Source organism: Sander lucioperca, chromosome 2 (assembly GCF_008315115.2).
Source record: "Sander lucioperca isolate FBNREF2018 chromosome 2, SLUC_FBN_1.2, whole genome shotgun sequence".
Classification (NCBI taxonomy): Eukaryota; Metazoa; Chordata; class Actinopteri; order Perciformes; family Percidae; genus Sander; species Sander lucioperca.
In genome coordinates this window covers 31,707,970-31,734,840 of record NC_050174.1, presented here as the reverse complement: position 1 = coordinate 31,734,840, position 26,871 = coordinate 31,707,970, and the positions used below count along the sequence as shown (strand labels likewise).

Sequence of the window (26,871 nt, the reverse complement as noted above, 5' to 3'; positions counted from 1 at the left end):
GGAAAATTCAGAGGGATTTTGGCCAGGCCGGAAGTGTACGTTTTCATTACTCGGGTTAGCTTAATAGCAGGCTGTGTCCACTGGTTTCCTGCTCCAACCCAGACCATTGCACTGCTAAACGTAACGGATTCCGTAGGAGAAGCTACCCGGAGCACCACTGATACATCCATGCCACTGACACAGACAGAGGATGACAGACGGAACACAACAGTCCCGTTACGACTTTTCCTGCCAGTCACTGGCAAATAGGCATTCTTCAACTAACTGAGTAACGTCAACGTTAGCTTCATATTATTCATTATTAGCCAGCCCGACGCATTTCAGCACCATTACAGGCTCGGACGGGATGCCTGCAACGGGACAGAATTTCCCCGGTTATTTAAATGCAGTCCTAGGCCACCGCACGTTATGCTAGTTTGGTAAATTTAATGACATACTGAAGCAGAAGTGGGAGGCAAAATGGGATTCCTGCACCAGCTCCATCTCCTGCTGTGGAAGAACATCTCACTGAAAAGGAGGAGTCCGGTGAGACAACACTTTAGTTCACATTAGTCTATGAAATTATATAAAAAGGGATAGAACAGCCGTGTCTGGTTGTTCGTGTCTTTGAAGAGCAGACGGGCATCGAGCCAGCCTGCACTGCTGCTCAATTTCCCGCAGACTTTATTTGGGCTAATTCTACCAGCACCTGTCTCTATCTGCAAATGTTACCGTCATGCGTTAGAATAACACCGCAGTGAGCTTAATATGGAGCATGATGATAATGTCCACGCAGGCTGCCGGGGTGTTGTTGGGATGCAGATGCCTGCTCTCTGTATATCTTACACTACTGTCAAACAGGTTGTTGTTTGTGGATAAACAAAAGTTGTGTAATTCCAGTCTATGCTTATTTTCTTCAATTTGAAAAAGGCCTATACAGTGTAAGCTCAGGGTGTGTTGTCGTAATCAAGTGTTTGGATTATCACAGTGGTGTAGTCTAATTTATTGTAGTGGGTATAGTGTAGTGGGTATACTGTACTTAATATATATAATATAAAAAAATAAATAAAAAAATTATATATATATATATATATAATTTTTTTTTTATTTATTTATTTTTTTTCCTGGCTCCGAATGGGCCTTTGGGGGAGGACATATTAAAGTGGGGGTCTGGGTGTCCTCCCCCAGGAAATAGTACTTTATGAAAACCATATGAATGTGTGTCCTAGCCCAGGCCAGGTTAGGAAATTAACTAACAATGTAAAGATCAACAAGACTGACACATATGTTCAAATTTGATTCATTCAATAAATTATTATTTTTTGTCTTAAATTCACCAGCCATTTTCATATTATACCAACATTTGCAGCATCCTGAGCCATTTTGGTAAGGTTACTAGGAAAACTCAGCCCAGAGTAATTTTATTCTCCCCAAAACAAGTTTACTTTTTTTGCAACTTTCATTGTCTCCGCAACTTCATTGCAACAAACTCAAAATCAGGCATTTTGGGCCGCAACAATCTCAAAAAAAGGCCGTGAAATTCTGGAGGGACTGATAATATTGTATGTGGCATTTTCTTTTGTGGGGTCCCACCAAAACAAGTTCCTTCCTGAGACCATTTTGCAGAGCCTCCGTCTTTGCAACCGGAGCTTAGCGCCGCCAAAGACGATTGTGATTGGTTTAAAGAAATGCAGTCACCCAGAGCATTTTTTTCTCCTATCCTGGAATGTATGTGTGGAGGGGCCAGACCTTACTCTGCAGTAGGGTTGGGTACCAAAATCCAGTGCTAATATGGCACCGGTGCCTGAATGACGCAGATCCCACGTAACTTCTAGGCAAGTAGACTTGTTTATTGCTAAGGCCATATGGTCAAAATTAAATGATTTATTAATAATGTAATAACATTAACTTATAACAATAACTTATTTCCCACCAGTAAATTGCTGTTAAACGACAAAATGGTTAAAGGGTATATTACAATAACTTTGAAAGCACCACGATGCTTAAGGCTCCCAGTTTTCAGTGAACGCTCTGTTGTTTTTCTGACAATGGCAGTTGCAGACTGTTAGGCCTATGTCCCGGTGTTGGAATCCTCTACAGTGAAATACAGTCACACTTTACGCTGTTTAACGTTAGCTGTCATAATTTTAACTGTGTTTAATCCAGCTACTAGCTAACGGTAGGCTAACGTTACCTGCTGCCAAGTGTAGTGTTAACTAGTGTCATGTGCAGCGATGCTTCTGTTGCCTGTAACATTTACAACCACCATGACAGACCTATATGACAGAAAACGCAAGTTTGAGTTCCTCATAATGGAAACATGCAATTTAACTTCGGCAAAACAACAGTGTAGCCTTTTTAGCGGCCGTAGCCGGCCAACGGTGAGTAATTTTAAGTCAAGAAAGTGTGTCTGTCAGTCAGATGGAGAGGACGGTGAGGTAGTGTTGTTTTTTGCGGTTCTTTCTGTAATTTTAATAGGGGTGGGAAAAATTATCGATTCTTAGATACATCGCAATTCTCTCTAGAACGATTCGATGCTCGATGCAGATAAGTTAATAATCGGAATTTAAAAATTAAATTAGTTTGCCTTTCTCCTTTCTCCCTGCAGTTTCTCTGCTATACACGCATTCGCACCAAACACATGTGCGAGTTGTTTAAGTGGTGACAAAATGGTTGCAGTGGCAAGCAACAAACCTATATGACCTGCACCGGCTACTTTAAAAGCTGCCGTGTGGCAGCATTTTAGGTTCTATGAGGTCGAGGGGAAGCTGGACAAGACCGCGTGTAAGGTGTGTGGAACTCAAATCAAATACTTTGGAAATACAACAAATCTGCGAAACCACATTTCTCAATACCACTCAGAGTTGGAAGAAAAGCGACCCGTTCCTGATGGCAGCCAGAGGACAATTGAGCAGGCAATTGTGTCAGGCACAGCTGCCACCGAACTCGGATAGGGCCAAACGGATTACTAAATCCATTGCAAAATGTATTGCAATGGATTTAAGACCATACTCTGTTGTAGAGAACGAGGGTTTTCGGGAAATGTTGCATACTTTGGAGCCGAGGTACAAGATACCTTGTCGGCGATACTTCACCGACACCGCAATCCCTACATTCTACGTTGAAACCAAATCAAAAGTTTTGGATACTTTGACGAACGCTGGAAGGGTGGATATAACATGCGATGCATGGACATCAATTGCCACGGTGTCTACGTTACCGTAACCGCGCATTTCATCAACGATGATTGGCAGCTAGTGTCACTTGTGCTCCAAACGAGCAATGTACGAGAGTCACATGGGCGCAAATGTGGCCGACTTGTTGAAGAGGGTAGCAGATGAATGGCATCTGAATGACAACGACTTAGTTTTAGTCACAGACAATGCTTCTAATATGGTCATTGCTGCCCAACTTGGAGGATTTATGCATGTGAGATGTTATGCCCACACCTTAAATCTGGTTTGTCAGCGAGCGCTCAAGTTGCCTGCTCTGTCTAAGCTCCTGGCGAGGATTAGACGCTTAGTTTCATTTTTCCACCGCAGCACCGTTGGCACGTACCAGCTGGAGGAGAAAGAAGCTACTTGGTCTGCCGTGTCACAAACTAATAACAGACGTCAGCACCAGGTGGAACAGTGCGTATGAGATGGTGGATCGTTTTTTGGAACGGCAAAACATTTCCATTGTGTTTTGGCAGTGGCCACCCTGAGCAGACTGCATGTTTAGCAGACTGAGCATCCTTCACACTCCCTCTGTGATGTAATGAATCGATATGTGACAGTAGCCAAACTCAATCTATTCCACAGTGTCAATCCATGAGCAGGGAGATGGGAACTGACAAGGAGAGTTCTATGGTAAAGAACCATGACTGAGGTCAACCTTGCTACAGGATCACTGTGCTGAAACTGGACCTGGCTTTGGCCAGGTTTTTGATTGGAAATGCAGCACAAATAGTCCTGTTAATTTTGTCCTTTTCTTCTCCAGTGGGTGCTGTCCTTTGAGATCTTCATCCCACTGGTCCTCTTCTTCATCCTCTTGGGTCTGAGGCAGAAGAAGCCAGCGATTCCTGTCAAGGAAGGTAGGCAGACATAGTAAAACTGGACGGAAACAGCAGGAGTATTGTCTTATTATATAAAATCTACTCTAAAAGGATAAAAGGAGTCCCTAATAAATGCTTTATTTCCTCCTGTTTGAGTAAGTTTGGTAATTTTGGGATGGGTCACTATGGGACATTCACTAAGGATTTGTGGCCCTTTTTAGGTGCTAAACAGCCAAATTGTGCTTGTCCTCATTTACTAAAGGACCACAAAGATTTTGCGCCAGTAAATTCGAAGAAAGACACCACAAATTGCATGTTAGGTCTCATGGGGTATGTATTTTCAAGCTTTTGTGTTTTGATTTGTGATATTTTCTGTTTATTTAAATATCTAGACCAAAGAGTTCTCACACTGAGCTGAACTATTCAGGCCTGAGGGCATTTATAGGCAAAAATTGACTTTTGGTCATAGCGCCCCCCGCTGGCAACAGGCAATCAGCCTTATATGACAAACATCATCCGATTTACATGAAACTTATAATGTGTGGTCTACATGTGATACTGAGCTGCCCCCTATACTTTAACCACGCCCACATACTCAGGCCATGCCCCTTTTATAACATTTGAACCGTTTAAGGTAGAGTCTTGTATGAGGTATCATTGAACTCAGCAGAGAGGTTCTTTTTGATTGGTGATGGCTTGACCCGCCCCCTATGCTGTAGCCATGCCCCTTTTTATAACTTATGACCCGATTGATGTAGACCCTTGTGTTAGGTATCATTGAACTCAGCAAAGAGTTCCTTCTTCATTGTTGATGGTTTGGCCTGCCCCTTATGGTTAAGCCACGCCCCCTTTCATAACTGGTGACCCGTTTTAAGGTAGAGTCTTATATGAAGTATCAATGAACTCAGCAGAGACTTCCTTTTTTATTGGTAAAGGTTTACCCTGACCCCTATGCTTTGGCCACGCCTCCTTTCACAGCTAATGAACTGTATGATGTAGAGTCTTGTGTGAGGTATTGAACTCAGCATGGAGTTCCCTTTTCATTAGTGACGATTTGCAGTGTCTGAGTGCTGCAAAACCACGGTCGCAAGGAGCGGCGTCCCCCAGTAAGGCCCTATTGAAACTGAAGAAATTATTATTATTCCTCCGGCAAATTAATCGCCTTTTTGAGGGGCTTAACATACTCAAAAACGCCAAAACAGGCCATTTCGTGCGTTTTGCCATCGAAACAGTAAGTGGGTGTAACTTGAATGTACATTGTCCAATTGGTTTGAAACTTTTCATGATTCATAAGAGTCCAACCCTGACGACATATACAAGGAGTGGCGTCCACCACTAACCCCGACGCGCGCATGGAGCGAGGGCCTGTCCGACGCTGCTTGCAGCTTTAATTGTATTTTGTGTCTGTTAAGAGGCACAAAGGCACTCTTTAGATCATGCCTCCACAACTGTCGATTTAGCTAAGTTGGAGCTCTACACGTAGTTGCAGCAGTTTTGTGTTACTAGCATCGATTCGGCTCGTTTTTTTTTCTATCGACAGTACTAGCATATTTATAGCGATCGAGATTAACGTAAAAATTGGCCATAATTCTCCTTTAAATAATTTACAGGTCTTAATTGTCCTATGTCCATGCAACGCTACTGTGCTCAGTTTTTTTGAATTCCGTGGTTTTGTAGTTCTTTCTTTCGCTAGTCCAAATATCATTTTGCTGTATTACGACTACAAATCAGAATCAGCTTTCGTGTTATTGGCGCGAGTCACTTTCGGATTGTACCACAGATATAAAACAGATTTATTCTTCAGCTATGAGGAAGTGCAAGTTTAGTGATACTGAAAAAAATGAATTTAGGGCTTAGTTTATGTTATGATAAAGGTCTTAAATTTAATTCATAATGGTCTTAAAAAGTCTTAAATTTGACTTGGTGAAACCTGCAGAAACTCTGTAAGAAGATTGGTGCCAATATCCTTTTGGTATCTCCAGTACTGATGGTTACAAGAAAGTTATGAGAAAAAGATCAAATCCATATGTGCAGCTATTTGGAAGGAGAGAGTAACGGAGGGTTGAGGGGATGGATGGTGGAGGACTGTAAAGGTAAACTGGTGTTAGAATGACATCTTCTGTCCTTCCTCCATGTTATCCTTCATTGTGTTTTAAATAGAGAAAGTGAATGCTGATTCAAGTTTACCTAGATCTGCCTGCAGTCATGAGGATATTATGTAGTTCTGTGCAGTATGGCCATGCATTTGAAATAGGCAAATGCATATTTTTGCTGATCTGCTGCTGTTTCAAATATGTGATTTGCCTCTCACCATGTGCTGTAGCATGTGTCCTTTAGTCACCTTTTAATAATGTGTTGCGCTGTCCTTGAGTTGATTTTGTTCTGTTTAGTTCTCAGTGCACCTGTAGCCATTGTAGCACCCAATTTATTTTGATGCTCTTTGTCTTTGTTGTTTTACTTCACCTTTGTCTCGTTCTGTTGTTCTTTCTTTCTCTCTTTCTGGCTGTGTTTGTTTCCTATGCGTGATGCATGTTCTCAATGTGTTGGATGGACCAGTGTGTAAGTTTTATTATCACTAAATTCTATCCTCACACCTGATCCTGGCTGACACGATACATTAATAAAGATATTTTGATCTTTTCGTTAACTTAACCAGGGTGTGTTAATCCTGTTTTGTGGTTGTGTTTCTCTGTTTGTGTGCACATAAACTATATGTTCCCCTAACCCTGATCCATACTATGTATCATGAAAGGCCATGCCTATAACCCACACACTTCAGTCACTCAGCGGCTCATACATTTTTTTTTTTTAGGTATTTTGGGTCTCTTCCCTTTAAGTCCATGGATGTAGAAGTGGATACATTGTCACCAGCCAGCTTGTCACTACGCTGGTGTGTCTGTGTGTGTGTGTGTGTGTGTGTGTGTGTGTCGTAATGGCAAAATGTGGTCCTGCAGACACCTACTGTAAGCACGAACTTCCACAGAAGAGGTTTTGAATACTTTGCTAGGTGATTATATTTCTGTCTTTCTGTTGTCTGTCTGCGGCCAGATTTTGTCAATGCGATAGCGTCACAACTGTAAAAGATACTGTCACAAAACTTTACAGGTGTGTAGTTGAAATCAAAATAAAGGCAGAGTTCTGGGAAATGGGTGTGCGCCGAGCAAGGGCGCTGGAAGTAGGGCTGTTGTTGATGTTAAACTCAGACAAAACTGAAGTTACTGTACTTGCCCCCCAACATCTCTGCAGCTCGTTATCTAAGGGTATAGCTACTCTGGATGGCATTGATCTTTGATCAGAATTTATCGTAGCAGTGCTTCGGCTGTGCTTCGCCCCAATATAGTGAACTCGTTGTGAATACGCAGGGCACAAGAGTTAATTAGGTTGTTTTTTTTTTGTTGGTTGGCTCACTTTTACTCACGACATGCTAACCGGCAACAAAGGATTCCATTCACTACGCTAAGCTAAACTACCGGCGGCACTGCCGGACTAAGACAATGCATGCACTGACACAAAAATGCGTTTGCTCACCTATCTACATCTAGGGAAGACGGTGAATAACCCTATTTCAAAAAAACGGTGGCGTGTTCCTTTAAAGCGTAACTCTTGCCAAAATGCAACCTAGGGTCTTTTTGTGAATGTACCCGAGTCAAACTTTTGTTTAAAAGCATATTTAGGATGGAATCTCAACTTTTAAGAATTACCGTATTTTCGTTTTTCGGTCAAATGGCCTTTTGAATGGGAGTGCTAGGGGCACTTTTATGCTAGCCTCAAAATAGCAGTATAGTATAATAGCAAAAAGTATCGCCAGGGGCTCTACACCTTAACGAAAGCATTGACAACATTGTTTGTGTACCCAGAGTTTACTAAAAAAGGTTTTGAGCAACTCACGTTAGCAGTTGTTGTTTACGCTATCTGACATTTTCCCAGTCAAAAATAGGCGATCTCCGAATGCGAATGAACGGACTCCATAGGAGGAAATGTCATTCCTATATGAGTCAATATTGTGTTTCAGTAACGACAAAACAACGAATTATCCGTGCATTTATATGGAACTAAGCTTTTGGAGCTTTCCATCTTTACTCTCCTCCCTCGACTATTTTTGACTGGCTCGATAGACGGCGACCGGAAGAAAAACAGCTACAGTGAGTTGCTCAAAACCTTTCTTTTTAGTAAACTCTGGGTACACAAACAATGTTGTCAATGCTTTCGTTAAGGTGTAGAGCCCCTGGCGATACTTCAAGCAAAGTTTCATGTTGTGTTGAGCCTTCTTAATGTTTTAAAAATAGCTATTTTGAGGCTAGCATAAAAGTGCCCCTAGCACTCCCATTCAAAAGGCCATTTGACCGAAAAACGAAAATACGGTAAATCTTAAAAGTGGCGATTCCGTCCTAAATATGCTTTTAAACGAAAGTTTGACTCAGGTACATTCACAAAAAGACCCTAGTTTGCATTTTGCGAGAGTTATGCTTTAAGGTAGAATTGACGGAGCTGTCTCTATTCTTATTCATATAATTATTATAAATGCACACTTACCTTTTGGCACATCCTCTAGTATACCACCCCCACATTTCAAAGCAGATATTGAGAAATATGAGCATGTGACAAATAAATCTTTGAATCTTGAATCATGTTCTAAGAAGGTGCCCAATTCATTATATTAAAAGTTGCTCACTGTGTTAAAAAACAAGTCAATACCTCACCTGCATCATTGCATGGACTGTCACTCATTAAGACCACTCCCCTCCCAAGGTTATATTACTCTGCCCTCCCGCCTTAAATGCAGATTGTGGATTAGGATTTAGTGGACAAAATTGAAGGTTTGCAATTGCCCATTAACCCAAGTATATTGCAGCTTGCTTAACCGCTGCAGACTCTAGTCATAAGAAAATATGGTCCAGATTGAAAAAAACAGAAGTTACCGTTTAACATGACTGTCAACCACAGCATGCGTATGTTGATGTATTGAATTAAGATGACATTTTGTGACTGTATTCCTGAAATTCAGACAATAAAGCCCTTTCAGCTGTGAGAAAATTTTCCTTCATGGTGGTGCTAAAGGAAAGCTCATTAAGTCAATCTGTGAGGTGGATTTATTTTTATACTGACCCTGTCAGTTTTTACTGCCAAATTACCCTTAAGTCAGCTGTAATGTAATAACTTAATTTCAGTATTTAATAAATACATTCTACTAGCATTCCTTGAGTATCTACATAGTAATAGTAAATTATATTTATTAGGCCGGTTACACACTGGATGCGTCGCGCGAGCGTGTCAGCCGCGTGGCGTGTCCGTTTATATTTCGGCTCACATGTTAACAGGTTAGAGCTTACACACTGCCTGCATGAGACGCGCAGCTCGAGCCGCGCCTGAGACGCGTGCCTGCTAGAAATAGAACCAACGCCTATTTTTCACGCGAGCGTGTTGGAAGCGTTTCCAGGCAAAATAGAATAGGAAAATATGTTTACATGTCATTTAGACACGAATGCATATTAATAAATGACATCTTGATGTTTGAAAGTCTCTAGGTTTTGACAACAATATAGATATAAATGTAATTAAAAAAAAAGATTTTCAAATATTGCACCTGTCATACAAAACGAAATATTCTGTAACATATTTTGCAGTCAATACTGTCGACGTTGTCTTGCTTTAATCAAATCAGTAGGCTATATATTTATGTTTAAGAACTCTCTCCCCATACGTCGAACAAGCCTATATAAAGGGTAGGATAGGCTACAATAACAACGTAGTGTGTGTTCTGAGTGACGTTCCAACATCAGATAGGCTATATAGCTCTTTACAGCTACACAAAGTTGTTATAAACAGACAGCCCACTTACCCATTTTTCAGAGTTTGAAACTGTCGGCGCTATGTCCCGAGATCAGTCCTCTCTGTACCTAGCAGCAGGAGCAGCGCCGCGTCAGACACGCTTCTGGTGTGTAGGACACACAAAAATCCAAGCAGCCGCCACGCTTCTGAGACGCAACAGAAACGCCATGCTCGCGCGACGCATCCAGTGTGTAACCGGCCTTAGAGTACCTGGTTCTTAATTAGGAAAGAACAAGGGGGAAGAATAGGACACGTAATTTCACTGTGTGTAGTGTTTAACTATGCTAACCGTAATAGCGTGTAATGATGAAGAAAAAAAACCCGTCAAAGACCGGGCAACAGCCGGATCTTGAGAATCCACGCGCGAGAAGTGGTGGATAGTTCCAGTCACTTCGTCAGGTATTCAGATAGTTGAAACAAGAGAAGAAAGCCTCACTGATGTGAAGAACAAGACAGAGATGCATATATAAATGCTCTCTGCCTGCCATATGCAAACGCTCCGGTAAATCCACTCACCCAGTCTCTGCCCGGGCATGCCCCAGCTGCCCGCACAGTTGTTGACAAACTCCCACAAACAACGGCCTTTAAATGTGAATAAATGACATATTGCTCCTCATCAAAAAAATCAAACCCAAAGTCCAATTATTATGGACGCTATTGACATTAAGCGTTTCTGCTTCACATTTTCAGCAGGGCAGCGGAGCGGCTGTGGGTTGGCTCTCAACGGTTCTCATGGCCTTTATAAGTCGTAACTTGAAAAAGCTTAACATGGTTTAATGTACCTAGACGTTCCCTAGTTGTTAGAGATAGGACAGAACGGACCCAAACGCAGAGCTCAGCGAAAGTTATTTTATTAGGGAAAAATGGGGAAGCGAATGGGGAAGTGGGAAGGTGGATGCCAGGGACAAAAGCACGGGCGCGGAGACTGGAACAGGGAACAGAGCGGGAGCTCCGAGAGTACGGGGAGACTGGGGCTGGGAGATCCGCAGGGGAAGCACTGAAGCGCGGGGAGGCGAGAGCTGAGGCAGGCTGGAGCAGGGAACCGCGAGGGAGGGACTGGATGGAGAAGCCAGCTGACTGGAGGCAGAGTGACGGTGAAGGTAGTGACTGAAATGAGAAGGCAGAAAACGGATTACAAAAAGTACAGGCAGGAAAACACACAGGATAATTTTCAGGCGCTTGAGCCATGTGTCACCGAGGAGACAGGAGCAACGATCAAGTGAAGATGGTGAGTCAATCCGGGGTTTAAATACTGAGCTTGATTGTAGTTGATGACCGGTAGGTGTGTACGGCGGGAGGAGTGGTAGTGAGGAGGAGAGCAGGTGTGCACAATCAGCTGGCTGGCACAGGCAGGAGGGGAGGGGGGAAAACAGAGAGAGACAGAGAGGCAGAGCCAACACAAACTGACAGCAAAACATAACAGAGGAAAAAGAAAAACAGAAACTCACAGCCAGCCGGACTCCAACCATCATACTAGTGCTGTTTTGCAGTTTCAAAAAACAATTCCGCCACAGACCAGGAAAAACCTAGTCTAAAGTCAGTGGCGCGTTATTCAGATGCTATTTTAAGGGCGCATGCTTGGCCGTAATGTAGAGTGTGCACACCGCGCATACACTTTGCTTCTCTCATCTCAGCAGTTCCCATTTTTGCAAACCATACATAAATACAAGGAAAAATATGACCTTGTTTTACACAACATTTCCATGAATCATGGATGTGTTGATGACATAAATGAGGAAATATTAGAGGACTTAAGGAGATGTGATGTTGAACTGCATGTGCCGATGCCACTTAACCCAAATGCCTCAGCAGCAGCATGGGAGAGGTGAGACAGAAGAGCTGCATCGTCTATAGTGAGGTAATCTTGGTCTAATGTTAGACTACATTGCAAAAATATCACCATGCATTCATAACCTCGTGATTCAGTGAGAGTGAGCCCAAAACATCGGAAAGTATGTTTTTGTGACATTTCTTTATTTACATTTTGTCAAAAAGAAAAATCAATAGCAAACGTTGGTCTCCTTGGCTGTGAACCGCTCCTGGTGTGCGCCCATGGATGTATTAAGAGCGTGTGCCTAGCAAATCCGCCATTATAATAGCAATCCGCCATGGAACAAGCGTGCCTGCTTTTAAAGGGAATGTGAGATAACGCTCTGATTGGTTTATTGCACGTTACGCCCAAACCACACCTATGAGTAATATAGCTACTTCAGACCAACCCATTTTAGATTTGCGTCGGGCGCAAGAGTCATTTATCCCGCCGGTATAATAGCAACAACGCCCATTTCTGCTTCATTAGATGTAGATCATTCACTTTTTTTTCTGACGACGTAGTTAAGGTGGCTGGCGTGTGTTGTTTAGGTGGCCGCCTTAACTGCAAAGTGCTGCGGGAAACCCTGGGGTTTTAACTGTATCTATGTGTGTAGGTGAAAATTAATATACAGTATATCTACCTCCCTCTGTGACTGTGTTCTTCTCAGCCCTGACACATCTAGTCTTTAATTATTCCCTTTAGCATTTTACAAAAGCTTCTAACAGGTTCTCACTGCATTCTGTTTCTCTGCAGTGTCCTAAATTTGCTGAATTATACAAGACATTTCTGTACTTGTTGACTTTAAATGTGCAGTCCCTACCTGTGTGTCTTGGTGTGTGTGGTTTTTGTGTTTGGATGATTTGTAGGCACATAGTCAGTTCTAAATATTGTGTATTTGACTGAGTCTGTGAAAACAACTGGCTAAATCATTACATGTAATTCTTGTTCCATACAGTGGCTTGTGTGCTTAACGCTGTCCCTCTATAACTCATGTTTAACCCTTGTGTTGACTTCGGGTCACATTGAAAATGGGACGTAGAAATGAGCGCTGAAAATGTGTAGAAGAAAAATTTTACAATTTAAAACGTTAGAAAAAGCAAAAACAAACTGTGAAAAAAGGCGTCAAAAACGTAAAAAAAAAAGGTTTTTTTCAAGGTTGGCAGGAAGACAACACAAGGGTTAACTTGATTCTGACGTGTTTAACACCTTGACTTGGTGGCGTATATTCGCAGCTTGCTGGTCAGAGAGGACCGATGTCAATAAACTTAGTGAAACTTCAAGTTAACATTTCCCAGTACCCCACAGACCCTTTACTTTGCTGAACTTTACTAACTTTAATATGTTCAAAAATAGTGATATACAAAGGATGTAAATGAAAGTCCAAAAAAATACCAAAACTAACAAAGTCTATTAAGGCATAAACAGATATTCACACATAATTAAAATTATGCAGATGGGAGAGTTTAATTTCTCCTGAGAATTAATCAATCTCTAAATTGATAAACTGGGTTTGTTTTCTCACCCTTGAGACCCTTTTCCTTCTGTTCTGCATATTCTCCTGAATTTTTGGAGGTTGTTAGATACACAGTTTTATTACTCTTTTAACAGCAGGGCTCTGTATTGTACCAGATAATGAGTACATTTAAAAAATAAAATAAGAAATAATTGCACTCTAACCATAGTTCTACATAGTATAAAATGGTTAATGTACTTTGACAAACCTGTTTGGGCAATTATTCTGTTCAGTAGAGGTAAAATCTCTTTTACAGGAATTTCCTGGCTAAGAATTCACCAGGAATTGATAGGTCAAAACAGCATTGATAGGTCAAACAGCAAACAGCCACTCACAAATAGTCTAATATAAACAAAGCATCAGGCATTCTTTGAGATTTCACATAAACAACGGTTAAAGTTCCTCAGGCTACCGAAGAATACCATAATTAACATTATTTCTTCAGCTTCTTCTTGCGTTGTCACCCTGGCGGGAGGTGTGCCAACAGGGCTTGCAGCAGGTGAATCGGTCATGTTATTAATGTCATCGCTACACAATTTCTTAGTAAAACCAAAATGAATTAAACTGCCTTGTTTTCTTTTTGCCATTGCTATATGATGCTAACTGCAGAATGGATTTCAAGGACTTTGCGCGCCGATTAATGGCCTCCAACGTTTATATTTTTTCTACAAATCTTTGAGTTAACATGTACTAAACATGAGTTGAATTTGCACCGCAGCCCCGCCACGCCTTGATCCTCATGACAAGAATAGCATGTATAGTTATCTTTTTTGAAGTGAATTAGGTTTAAATCGCCGTAATGCATGAATGAATATTTTTGCAATTTTACACATAATAATCCACGATGATCACATTACACAAAACTGAAATTGCACGTCAAAATGACACACTGTCAATATTTTTAGAGACCCCCCAACATTTCACAAATCAGGGGAGCCCATGTCTTATTAAGGAATAATTAATAGGAACAATAATCTTTGAAAATTGGTCCATTAAGCAAGATCGCAGCAAAAGCTACAATTTAAGTTAATAGGGCATGTGTCCAGCTTGTATTTACCTTCACAAAAGTGCTCGTTTTGCCACTGACAGGCTCAGATTAATATTCTAAGTGTCTGACAACATTATGGAAAGGATTTCTAAGGAGGTCAACCTTTCTGTTAAAGCTCCAATTTTTTGAGTTGATTCTTAGCAAAAACCCCTTTGTTCTTTCACAAATACTGTATGTGCTCATTCATGTGTAATTACTTCCACCAACTAATGAAAGTATTCTCGTAAGCGTAGAATCTGCCATTCAGAATACATACGAGCGAGTCACTCGAATGACGGCCACCATGTTGCGCCTTCATCTTTTAAAATACATTAGCCAAAGAGGGACATACCTCCGCCTTTCACGCTTTTACACTCAGTGGCACTGTGATGAATGCCAGGGAGGGGGAGAAGATTACTTGTGACTGCCGGCAGATTTGAAAGCCTGTTGAAGATGGAGGATCACACCTATTCTTGAGGACATTAACGGAGTCGCCAATGAAGTTAAAAAGGGAATTAAAGGTCCAATGTGTAGGAATTTCTCCCATCTAGTGTTGAGATTATATATTGCAATCAACTCTCTCGCAAAGTATGTATTACAGCTACAGTAGCCTTCACGCTTCAAAAAGCCGGCCTTTTGCTCTTTTCAAAATCCTTTTTCTTTTTCTGGGCGAAGAAGAAGACTCCTGTTCCTGAAATTTGGATTTTGAATACGTGTGGTCCTCCATGTTTCCTTCTTCAAACTTGCCGGGGCCGGGAAGCGACGATACCCATTAGCAGCATTAGCAGCACCTGTGAGTTTATCATGTGACAGCGAAAACGCGAAAGGCATAGCAGTACGTCCTGTATGTCCCTTACTGTCTAACGTATTTCAAGATGGCGCATGAATATGGAGCATCTACCCCTGTTCATGCGAATGCAAATGTAAAATTTCAAGCCAAAAGGAATACTTGGAATTGATGGTGGTGGTAAGTATTCATGAAAAAGGACAAGTTTGTGAACGGGCAACACAGATTTTGATAATGAAAAACTAAACACGTTACACACTGGGCCTTTAAAACGACAATGCGACAGGCAACAAGACCAAAGTTAATATTGGAGTGGCTTTTCCAAGATGGAAAGAGGTCATAAGGAGCAAGGATTTTAAAAGGGACGCCAAAGTTGCCTGCTTTCTTCTCAAAAGGTAATTCTGCCTATTTGTGTAAATTCAAAGTTTTATAGTTGCTTGGCTAACTATAGCATGTTTGTGCATAACGCTAGACAGGATACTTTTCCTCGCGTCAATGATGAAAAAGGATTGTCTACCTTGTAACATAAACATAATTATGTGTGTCGTGATTTCCCTGGCAGACAACTCACGTCGTGCAGTTGTAACACAGACTACCGACAGCTAGAACAGCTGCATGTAAACGATGGAGATACTAAGAGCTAATTTCGGTTTCATTGACATTGTTCATACTGCTCAGAGAAATATATTAAAAACACAAACCTCCGTTGCTTCTCTCACTACACTGTAAACATTGCCTTACACTATTAATCTTGTACAATATACAGAATAACAATAGCACTGATACTTTACTAACATTAGCTTGCATATGTTTGGGAACCTGATTTCTGATGTTAGCAACAAAGTGGTACCAAAATAACATAAAAATGTTATTACACTGGAAGGAACACTCACGGACGAAGTAGTACTTCTTGGAATAATACAGCCACCGTAGGAGTTAAAATGCGCTCGGAATGGGAGGGGCTAGAAAGTAATATTCAGTTGGTTGTCATATACAATTTCACCGATAGATGGGAGAAATTCTTACACAATGTAGCTTTAAAGAGTAAGATCATTTCATATAAAAACATCCGCGAAATCGCATTCGCTAAACCCACCAGACTCCAGGTAATTAAACAGTAATTTTAGCATCGTAAAATACACTTTATTACACTGGGGTCTCAGTCACTGAGCTTGTAGATAATTTCAACTGTAAAATTACAAATGTTATTGATGCTATTGCTCCCACTAAGGTCAAAGCTGTCTCTGGTAAGAAAAGATCTCCATGGAGAATTGTTATAGTGGTGAGAACAGAAAAAAAGAGTGTCGAAAAGCTGAACACAGGTGGCGAAAAACTAAACTCCAGGTCCATTATAACACCTATAAAGAGAGACTTCACATTTATAATTTGGAACTAAGGAATGCAAGACGGTCCTTCTTCTCTGACATTATCGCCAGAAACAATAATAATTCACGTGCTTTGTTTGCTACTGTCGATAGGTTAACAAACCCCCCAGTACCAGTAGCATCTGAACTGTTGTCTACCAAGGCTTGCAATGAGTTTGCCTCCTTCTTCAAAGACAAAATTCAGAAAATTAGACAAACAGTCAGTGCCTCTGTATCAAGTACAGGATATGTGCTGTCACAGTGATCACGCAAAACAAATTCCAGTATGACACAATTTCATACGATCAACCATAAAAACCTGGAGGACATTATACAACATCTGAAAACCTCCTCCTGTTGTCTTGATATTCTACCATCGGGTGTTTTCAAAAATGTTGTGAATTGTTTGGCTTCTGATCTTCTACAGATTGTAAACACGTCTCTTCTCTCAGGTATTTTCCCACAGGCCCTGAAAACTGCAGTCATCAAGCCACTCCTAAAAAAGAACAATCTAGACACGTCACTAATGAGCAACTATTGGCCGATATCAAACCTTCCATTTTTAAGTAAAATCATTGAAAAAGCGGTTTTTCAACAACTCAACCTTTTCTTGTCACTAAACAACAGTTTTGATGCCTTCCAGTAGGGTTTTTGACCACACCACAGCACTGAGACGGCTCTTGTTAAAGTCTTTAATCACATCCACTTAAACACAGACAGTGGCAAAACTACAGTCTTAGTATTACTTGATCTCAGTGCTGCATTTGATATGGTCGACCATGACATATTACTAGACCGATTAGAAAACTGGGTTGGTATTTCTGGCTCAGTACTGAAGTGGTTTGAATCCTATTTAAAGAATACGGACTACTTTGTGTCTATAGGTAATAATCTGAGTAATACATCTGAGCATACAAATATGACGTGCAGAGTTCCCTAAGGCTCAGTTCTGGGGCCTCTTCTGTTTAACATCTACATGCTTCCACTGGCTGAAATTATGGAAACCAACAAAATAAGTTACCATAGTTATGCGGATGACACACAAATTTACATAACCTCATCAGCAGGGGACTATAGTCCAATACAACAACTGAATATGTGCATTGAACAAATTAACGACTGGATGTGCCAGAACTTTCTTAAATTAAATGAAGAAAAAACTGAAGTGGTTGTTTTTGGAGCAAAAGAGGAACGATTAAAAGTCAGCACTCGATAATGTTATATACAACAGACAAAGCCAGAAATCTTGGTGTAGTCATGGACTCAGACCTGAATTTTAACAGCCACATTAAGACAATTACAAAGTCAGCCTATTACCACCTTAAAAATATATCAAGGGTTAAAGGACTTATGTCTCAGCAGGATTTGGAAAAACTTGTCCATGCTTTTATCTTCAGTAGACTTGACTACTATAACGGTGTCTTTACAGGTCTCCCTAAAAAATCAATCAGACGCTGCTGCTCGAGTCCTCACTAACACCAAGAAAGTGGATCACATCACTCCAGTTCTGAAGTCTTTACACTGGCTTCCAGTGCCTTAAAGAATTGATTTCAAAATACTTATTCCGGTTTATAAATCACTAAACGGTTTAGGGCCAAAATACATTTCTGATCTGCTGCTACACCATACATATATATGCTATACCATACACCAGACCTCTCAGGTCATCTGGGACAGATCTGCTTGTTGTCCCCAGAGTCAGAACTAAACAGGAGGAAGCAGCGTTTAGTTTTTATGCTCCACATATCTGGAACAAACTCCCAGAAAACTGCAGGTCTGCTGCAACTCTCAGTTCTTTTAAATCAAGGCTGAAGACCTATCTTTTTGATGTTGCCTTTCTTTAAATAACTGTTCATTTCTTATACTGAAGTTGCATTGTTGACACTGTATCACAATCTATTGACCCTTTGCAAACACGTCACACGACCACGTGACGGCGCCATGACGGACGGCGGAAGCACAGGCTAAACAGTAGTGGACGAGAGGAAAGTTTCATAGTTTCAATCAGTTTGAAATACATAACACTAAATAAACTGTATTTATGGCTTTATATGGCTTCTTCTATTGAACAACAAGTTGTCGTGCCGTTATTGGTTGAGGTAGGGCATCTGGTAGGTGCCCACAAAGAGCAGTATTTGGAGAAGTTGGAGATAGCAGGATTGGATACCGACCCTTAATTCGTTCTCCCTCCGTTTTCACGGACCTCATTAAATCAGAGTCTGCCCAACTTCAGTCCACACGATCTGTACCACTATGTGGTAAACGGGGTACCCCATATACTGGTGCTGATCTCAAAGCTTTTAAAAGTCTGGATGCTTACCAGTTCTTTGTAGCTGGCTGGGTTACAGGTACGCGATGCTACGCTAACGGCGGGGGGAGGTACCTAGATTGATAAGACATCAATCTAGGGTTTATTTTGTATTAACATCTATTCTTTACTTAAGTAAAGATTTATATAACATGTAGCCCATGTTTTTAGAGGACATGGTCGGTCGTGGCTACCCACATACTGGGTGTGCCAATGCAACTTCCTAGCTAATGGATGCCTGAACACATCCCAGCTCTGGGAAGTGCAGTCATTAATTATCTATCACATGTTAATCCATGCAGTAAATCACGGAGTGTCTATGATCAGTAGTAACCACACATAACTGTAACATCTAGCCATCTTCTTATCTGTGATTATATTCGCTGTGTAGCCTATATTAAGATTTGACCGGTGGATATTACGACGCGATGGGCAGCAGCTAGCGAGCAGTCCAACGCTAGCTGAAGCTCGTCAGCTAGCCGAGGGTAGGAGCTCCGCAGACCCACATTTAACTCGTTTTGGAAGCTAGTTTCCGTGCCATGTCATCTTTAATTTAACCGATATTTTTTGTATGTATGTAAAGTTAAATGATCAAGGGAATGGCTGTCTTTTTTGGATATGTAGCTAGGTCAGTGAATAACCGATGTTAGCTAGTTATGTGGGTCATCATCGGGTTGGACCTGTTAGCAGGACAGCTGATTAGCACGGCAGCTAGCTGGTTGAGGATAATTTTATTTATCACTCATTTAAAACAGAAAGGCAATACATACATATGCTTGTGTTGGTGAGGATTACTCTGCATGCTTGTGTTGGTGAGGATTACTCTGCAGATTGTGAATGTGAGAACACAAACACGAACGAAAACGTACGAGTTTAGCTTGCCGTCCATCTACAGCATAGCTCTCCGCCGTCCGTCGTGTTCATAATTCGCACGAGTGGAGCGTGACGTCACGTGCAAAGGGTCAATATAAGCATATAAAGAGAAATTCCTATTTTGTCTGCTTTTATATATTTAACTGTTTTAACTGCTCTTTAATGTTTAATTTGTTATACTGCACTGTAACTTTTATTCTCGTATTTTATCTGTTTTTAATTTTTTTATCTGTTTTCATGTAAAGCACTTTGAATTGCCCTGTTGCTGAAATGTGCTATACAAATAAAGCTATGAAAAGCCGTGTTGGTAGTTTTGGTTGAAATAAACACATAGTTCACAGATTTACATGTGAAAATATGTTGGCTCTATACCCGCTAAAAGTATTGCTTTTTTAAATGGAGTCTGGTGGGTTTAGGGCTAGCGACTTCAGAGCTGTTTCTGGTTAAACAGAAAGGTCTCAAAGAGGTTTTAAAGGTCTATCTCTGAAGAGAACCTTTCCATAATGTTGTCAGACACGTAGAATATTAATCTGAGCCTGTCAGTGGCAAAACGAGCACTTTTGTGAAGCTGGACAATTGCCCTATTAACTTACATTGTAGCTTGTTTTGCCGCTGCCGACTGCAGGCTGCAGGTTGAAAAAAAACGGTAGTTACCCCTTAATATAATAAACAAATTTTTCATATTTTGTATCCATATAAAACATGAGGACGTACCTTATATCATAACTGTTATATTGTCAATCATTAATTAGCTCTTTATGCACCTGTTACAGATGCAGAGTCTTCCATTTCTCAGAAAGGGATAGGCTAGGTGGATATTGTGGATGATATGAGAGAGAGTGAGCTGGAGGACAATAGGAGAATTTTTGTGGCCGAATGTACCAGATCCACACTCACAGACACGTTTCAGCAGTAACCATCTTTTAGTTTAAGCAAGAGCTGAAGTTTCTTTTTTGACCTGGTTGAGCACTTGTCCAGCCAGCATTTATAGACAGATGTGGAAAAATATCCTGGGCCATTTTTGTGCAACAAAATGATAAAATGCCTGTGTAATCAGCATTAACATATGGGAGCCTCTCTGGCCATTAGCTGCCTTCAAGGTGGCTGACATCTGACAACTTTTTTCCTTTCCAACTCTAACACAGAATATCTCCCTCTGCTTTTTCATCCTCATTGTACTGTTTGGTTCTCCTCTTTTTCTACTTCTGTATTCTCTATATTCCCTTGCCACCCACCTGCATACCTCTGCCACATCCTTCTCCTTTTTCTGGAGTTTTGCCTTTTCTTTTTGTCCCTCCTAACCCATTATTCCTCCTTCGTGTCCAGCCTTTTACAGCGCAGCCCCACTCACCTCGGCTGGCATTATTCCCATCATGCAGTCGCTGTGCCCAGATGGACAAAGGGATGAATTTGGTTTCCTTCAGTACAAGAACTCCACGTGAGTAGATTTTGTCAGCAATCACTTATCAGTGTCATAACTTTTTTTTTTATATAGCAGTTGTTTGTCTTGAGTGATTTGTTTCTTTCTTTGTTCCATTACTTCTGTGAGAACACTGAGATCAGACTAAGGCAGTGACTTTGGCTTTGCATGAAAAAACGCAGCCTTCTAATTCATTTCAATACTAGTCCAGCTAACACACGGGGAAAAAATGCAGGTTGTCTGGCAAAAAAGTAGAACCAGGTTAAACTTTTGCTGAAACGCGAATCGGCAAGGCGCTGCCATGGCCAATCAAAGACACACAAGCGCACATTCTTAGTAGATTACATTGTAATGTGAACGCATATTTCTACTGTTAAAGGGATATGTCACCATGAATATATCTTTAAATTGGGTCACTTAAGCAGTAGAAATGTGAATTTCTTTTTTAAATTGGTGGCTTCTAGGCCGAGAAAAGCCAGAAAATGTGTTTTTGGCTCATGTGGATGAAAGACACCAAATCCCAGAATGCACTTGCTTCGCTGCTTTAGAGTCTACTCCCAAGCCATGCCTACCGTTTACAGACAGACAGACAGTGAGACAGTCAACTCAACTCAATGTGCTTTATTGTCATTTCAACCATATACACAAAACAACGTTTCACTGTGGCTCAAGTGGTTACACAATTAAAATATATAAAAATGACATTATATAAAAACGACATACGAAACAGGCTACATTTAGTGCACACACATTTATAGGCTCCGTAAAGTTCAGCTAACACATAGCTACTAGCATTAGCGCTTGGTGGGCTGTAAACACAGCCGTAAATTTGCGTGGAATGTAGAATAGTCGGCATTTAACAGTCACAAACTCCACCAGCAGTTAGCAGTTAGTTGGATACAAGCACCAGTCCGTGTTAACACAGCCCTCCACCACTAGTCTTACCCGGCGACAGAGCAGCCGGCCTGGTAGCTGGATAGTCCCAGAGCCATCTTTCTCTATCACTCTGGATAGTCCGGTACACTGTTGTTCAGCCATGTTTCCACAACAACAAAAACACAACAGTCTCTGAACTCGCGTTGGGAGTTTCGTTGAAGTTGGATGTAGTCCAGTTTGTTGTCTTATGAGTGGATACTTGCAAGCAGGATTGATGGAACAGGTGGCCGACTAGCGTTAGCTTTCCACCGGCACTCGCTCTGCGTTCACCGCTGATGATGTCCCTTTACCGGCCAGAGGCATCGAGCAACACCGCTGGTCTCCATAGCAGGCGAAGCTCGCGTAGTGTGTTGAGTATTCCGTCTGTAATAAAGTGTCCTGCATATTCTCCAATCTGTACCAATGTATCCCGGTGGTACACATATGCGGTAGTTTGAATGCACATAATTGTTTGCTAAAAGTTTGCTGCTGAGAGAGAGACTACTGCTTAGCGAGGATTCAAGATGGCTGACGCTCGTTTTGCTTCGGGAATCTTCGGAGAAAGACGACAGTCCAACCCCCTATGGGCGGGTTGAAAACATGCGGAAGTAGCTCCTACTACTGGCTGTAGTCCATTGCCTCTGGTCAAAAAAATCTTCCGATGACGCAAAAAACGTAAATTTCCGTTATCGGAAGATTTTTTCCAGACCCACAATACAGAGATCTCTTGTCTCAGGGGGACATGAGGCACAGTCATTCAAAAATACTACCGTGTTTCTACTGATACAAAGCTTAATGCTAAATCGGTGAAGTATCCCTTTAATGTCGCGATCGTTGTGGCGAAAACATTTAATAATTGCCAACATTGCAGAAAAGGACACGAGAAGAAGAAAACAAGAGACATTCAGTTGATTACATAATTTTCCACGATGTGGAAAACCTGCTGGAAATATGGCATTTCTGTTTCTTTCATGTGTTGATTTGAGAAACCTTACAATCTCCTCATAGCACCACACAGATCTGATGTTTTTGTCTGCCACTGTTTGTCATCTCCTTACTACACATTAAAGTCACATGCTTGATGTACATCATCATTTATTTGCTAAGTCTGTTTCCATTGCATTTAGGTTTCATCAATACACCAATCTTTCTAACTTAGCCAAACGTTAAAAAAAATATATTTCGATTTTTGCCAGAATTTCCATAAATGGAAAACACACTTGCTGATAAAACACAACCCATAACATTCCAAAAAAAAATAAAAATACACGGCCACAACGAGCGGGTGTATCTCCACCTGACGAGGCCAAAATTTGCTCCAGCTGCCACTGCAACATTGAAGTGCTACTTCTACTTGCTTGACTCACTTATACTCTGCCAGCTGACTATGGGCGTTCACTCAAAGTTAAAACAACCAGATTTTGCCACAGTCCTCCTAAGCGAATTATATTGTGGCTGTCGAACTTAAAAACCACCCTATTCACCTGCAGCTCTCATCACATCCAGTGCCCAAGGTTCCTTCCATTGAGCTCATCAGAAGTCTCGCTCCCCATTCCATCACACAGATCTTCAGGCAACTCTCTTCACGTCTTCACCACCACCACCAGTGTCTTTATTTCTTTATTTGTGTATATAAAATAAAATAAAAAAGAAGAAACACAGGTGGGATAAAAAAACAACCTGAGGGCTTGTAAAAGGAACCCACCTAATATTGAAATTAAAGACAGCTGTACATGCTTGCCTCAAATTTGTAAATGAACATGAATATTTTTAAAATATTTAAAGGAAAGAAAAAAAATATTTAAAGGAAAGAAAAGAATAAAAAGGTGTACTACAGATGGAAAACAAGAAGTTTCTAAACTCTGGGTGAAAGTTCCTATACTAACCATGGCATCACAACCCCCCCTAAATATGACTACGGCACGCTGGGGTCTAGTCGCCAAAGTCTTTACCTTTCTTACTTTATTGTGCACCATGTAAAAAATAAATGCAGACCATCCTCACCCAGAAAACGACCGTATGGGTCGATTATGCAAGCAGCTCATAACGATCCACGATCACGTTTCTTGTTAGGCCGAGAAAACAAGAAAGTGAGATGACAAGCGCCAAATTATGCGTAAGGAGGAAGGTTGGGGTGGTATAGGCGTGCAATTCTTATCCCTCTCGCTCTCACACGCACCCGTGCAAACCTGAGCAGAGGTCTAAACAGCCAGAATAACTGAGGAGGAATATTGAGAAGCTTGATAAATACAGCCCTGATGTCATCTCTTGTCACACTATTTTTTATCCTGTGCATCTTCTGCTCCTAATTTTACCCACCACTTAACTCACTGCCTCACTCTGTTTTCCCTCCCTTTTTCCACTTTTTTGCTCTACCCTTTTCTGACTCACTTCTTTCTCATCATATGAACCTAAAATTCATCAAATAAAAAAACACTCTTGATTCTTTGCTTCCCTTTGCCAAGTTATTTTTTAAATGTACTGTCTCTTAAAGGTCCAGTGTGTAACGTTTTTAATTGTTCATTATCAAAATCTGTGTTGCCCTTTCACAAACTTTTCCTTTTTATGAATATTTACCACCACCATCAATTCCAAGTATTCCTATTGGCTTGAAATTTTACATTTGCACTTGCATGAACTGGGGTATACGCTCCATATTCATGCGCCATCTTGAAATACTTTAGCCGGTAAGGGACATACAGGATATACTTTCCGCTTTTTGCGTTTTTCGCTGTCACATGATAAACTCACAGGTGCTGCTAATGCTGCTAATGGGTATCATCATTTCCCGCCCCCAGCAAGTTTGAAGAAGGAAACATGGAGGACCACACGTATTCATAATCCAAATTTCAGGAACAGGAGTCTTCTTATTTGCCCAGAAAAAGAAAAAGGATATTCAGTCCCTCCAGGATTTCGCGATGTCGCAATCATGACAATTCACGCGAATTCAACCAATCACCGTGAATTTGGTGCGACTCGCAATTTTGACCAATCACCGCAACTTCTCCGCAAATTTGACCAATAACCGGAGTTTCCCATGACTTCAACCAATCCTAGCAGTCCCACGTGCCAGACTTTGTATCAGTATGTGATTCTAAGAGCCACTGACCAAGCGGGAGTGAGAACGGGTTGACGTAACACGTACGTCGCCAAATTAATTTCCTTGTTTCTGATATGAAGATGAGACATGTGTGACTTGAACATCTCACATTTACCAACAAAACGTACAGCAAAAGACCGTGCAAAACATTTCAGACCGTCCTGCAAACCTGTATACATTTTAACATCAATGTACGCTGTAACGTTTTTTTCTGTAATGGGCTGCTCATTTCCCCCCCCGTGACTGACGCGCACGCACACACAAACACAAACGGTGGATGCAGGAAAAACCGGAGATGAGACGTACAGGATGACCTAAATTGAGGACAGCTACGCTCGTTATTGTAAGTGCAATGATACGTTAAAGTTCAATAAGTACTTTATGAAACCGTATGAATGTGTCCCAGCCCAGGCCAGTTTAGGAAATTAACTAACAATGTAAAGATCAACAAGCCACTGACACATATGTTCAAATTTGATTAATTCAATAAATTATAATTTTTTTTGTCTTAAATCCACCAGCCATTTTCATATTATATATATTATATTTTCATATACCAACATTTGCAGCATCCTGAGCCTTTTTGGTAAGGTTACTAGAAAAACTCAGTCCAGAGTAATTTTATTCTCCCCAAAACAAGTTTCCTCTTTACTTTTAAAGAACATCAACAACAAAAAATCGCAACTTAATTGCAACAAACATACAAAAGACATTTCAACTTTTATCGCAATTTATTACAAAAGCTCCCGCGAAATCAGGCATTTTGGGCCGCAACAATCTCAAAAAAAGGCCGCGAAATCCTGAAGGGACTGGATATTAAAAAGAGCAAGAGACCGGCATCATCAGAAAAAAGAGTGAAGGTTACCGTAGCTGTAATACGTACTTTGAACTGTGTGGTGCGAGAGAGTTGCGATATATGATCTCAACGCTAGATGGGAGAAATTCCCTCACATTGGACCTTTAAAGAGAATGACTAACAATAGGAATGTTTGGTCTAACGTGTGTTAACTGGGTTTTAACGATAAATCTCCCCTTAGTGTGACCCAGCTGCTGGAGCGGATCAGTGAAGTGGTTGAACAGAACCGCCTCTTCACGTCTGACCGGCCTGGTTTGGGTCATGAGCTTGAGACCCTGCAGCAGCACCTAGAGAGTCTCAGCTCAACCCCTTTACCACCGGACTACAACACCAGTAAATATCTCACATATAGCCATGCTTAGACCGATGTGTTGGTATGATGACTACCTCATATAGGTTCCTGTCACCTAATGATGTAAAAAGAAGAAGACCTACTTTATAAATCGCCAACAAGAAATTAATTTCTTTTCTCTCTGTTATTATACACATTACACACATACAAGTCTGAAATACACACACATGCAAACAAGGGGACCTGGCACCTCTCCAGCTACTAGTCCACACTCAGTACTTGAACCGGTGACCCTCCGGGTGTGTGTGTTTTTTTATGCAAACCACAGCACAAACCAAAACACCTGCAAGCCGTGTGGACTTCATGATTAATTTGGTATCAAAATATAGCAGACAAAATTATTATTGAGAGAGGACTATAACACAAATATGTGCTGTTTAAAAAAAACAAAAATACTCTTCTTTCTTTTAAATTCTTTTGTTAAAGTGTTCTATTGGTAAGCAGGTATTGTTTTGAAATTGTGCACATTTTTTAAAAGTGACATAGCAGAAATAATTGTACAGAGTATTTAGACTAAAGACTAAAAGAAATAAAATGGTGTAGTTTGACATACGTAGCTACATGTAGTGCAAAAGTGTGACAACAGGTTGTGTATTAAAGAGGACAACACAAATAACACATAGGTAAATAACATGACATGGTATTTTAATGCACAGCTGTACAAATGTAGAGATATGAAAACATAATGACTTAAATAAT

General features: G+C 40.9%; 1 protein-coding gene across 3 annotated transcripts in view; it reads left to right on the top strand.

The window, feature by feature from the left end:
* The window catches only part of abca2 (ATP-binding cassette, sub-family A (ABC1), member 2), a 206,323-nt gene continuing 179,452 nt past the window's right edge, over positions 1-26,871 (top strand). For 2 of the 3 annotated variants that reach the window (XR_004896101.1, XM_031300881.2), the window contains exons 1-5: positions 1-525; positions 3,961-4,054; positions 6,572-6,574; positions 20,856-20,967; positions 26,002-26,153. Coding sequence is in view for 2 of the 3 variants with exons in the window: in XM_031300881.2 (XP_031156741.1) it covers positions 460-525; positions 3,961-4,054; positions 6,572-6,574; positions 20,856-20,967; positions 26,002-26,153 (427 nt within the window). In the remaining variant the exon portion in view is untranslated. The remainder of the gene's footprint in view (positions 526-3,960; positions 4,055-6,571; positions 6,575-20,855; positions 20,968-26,001; positions 26,154-26,871) is intronic. The other variant, XM_031300882.2, reaches the window with a different exon arrangement.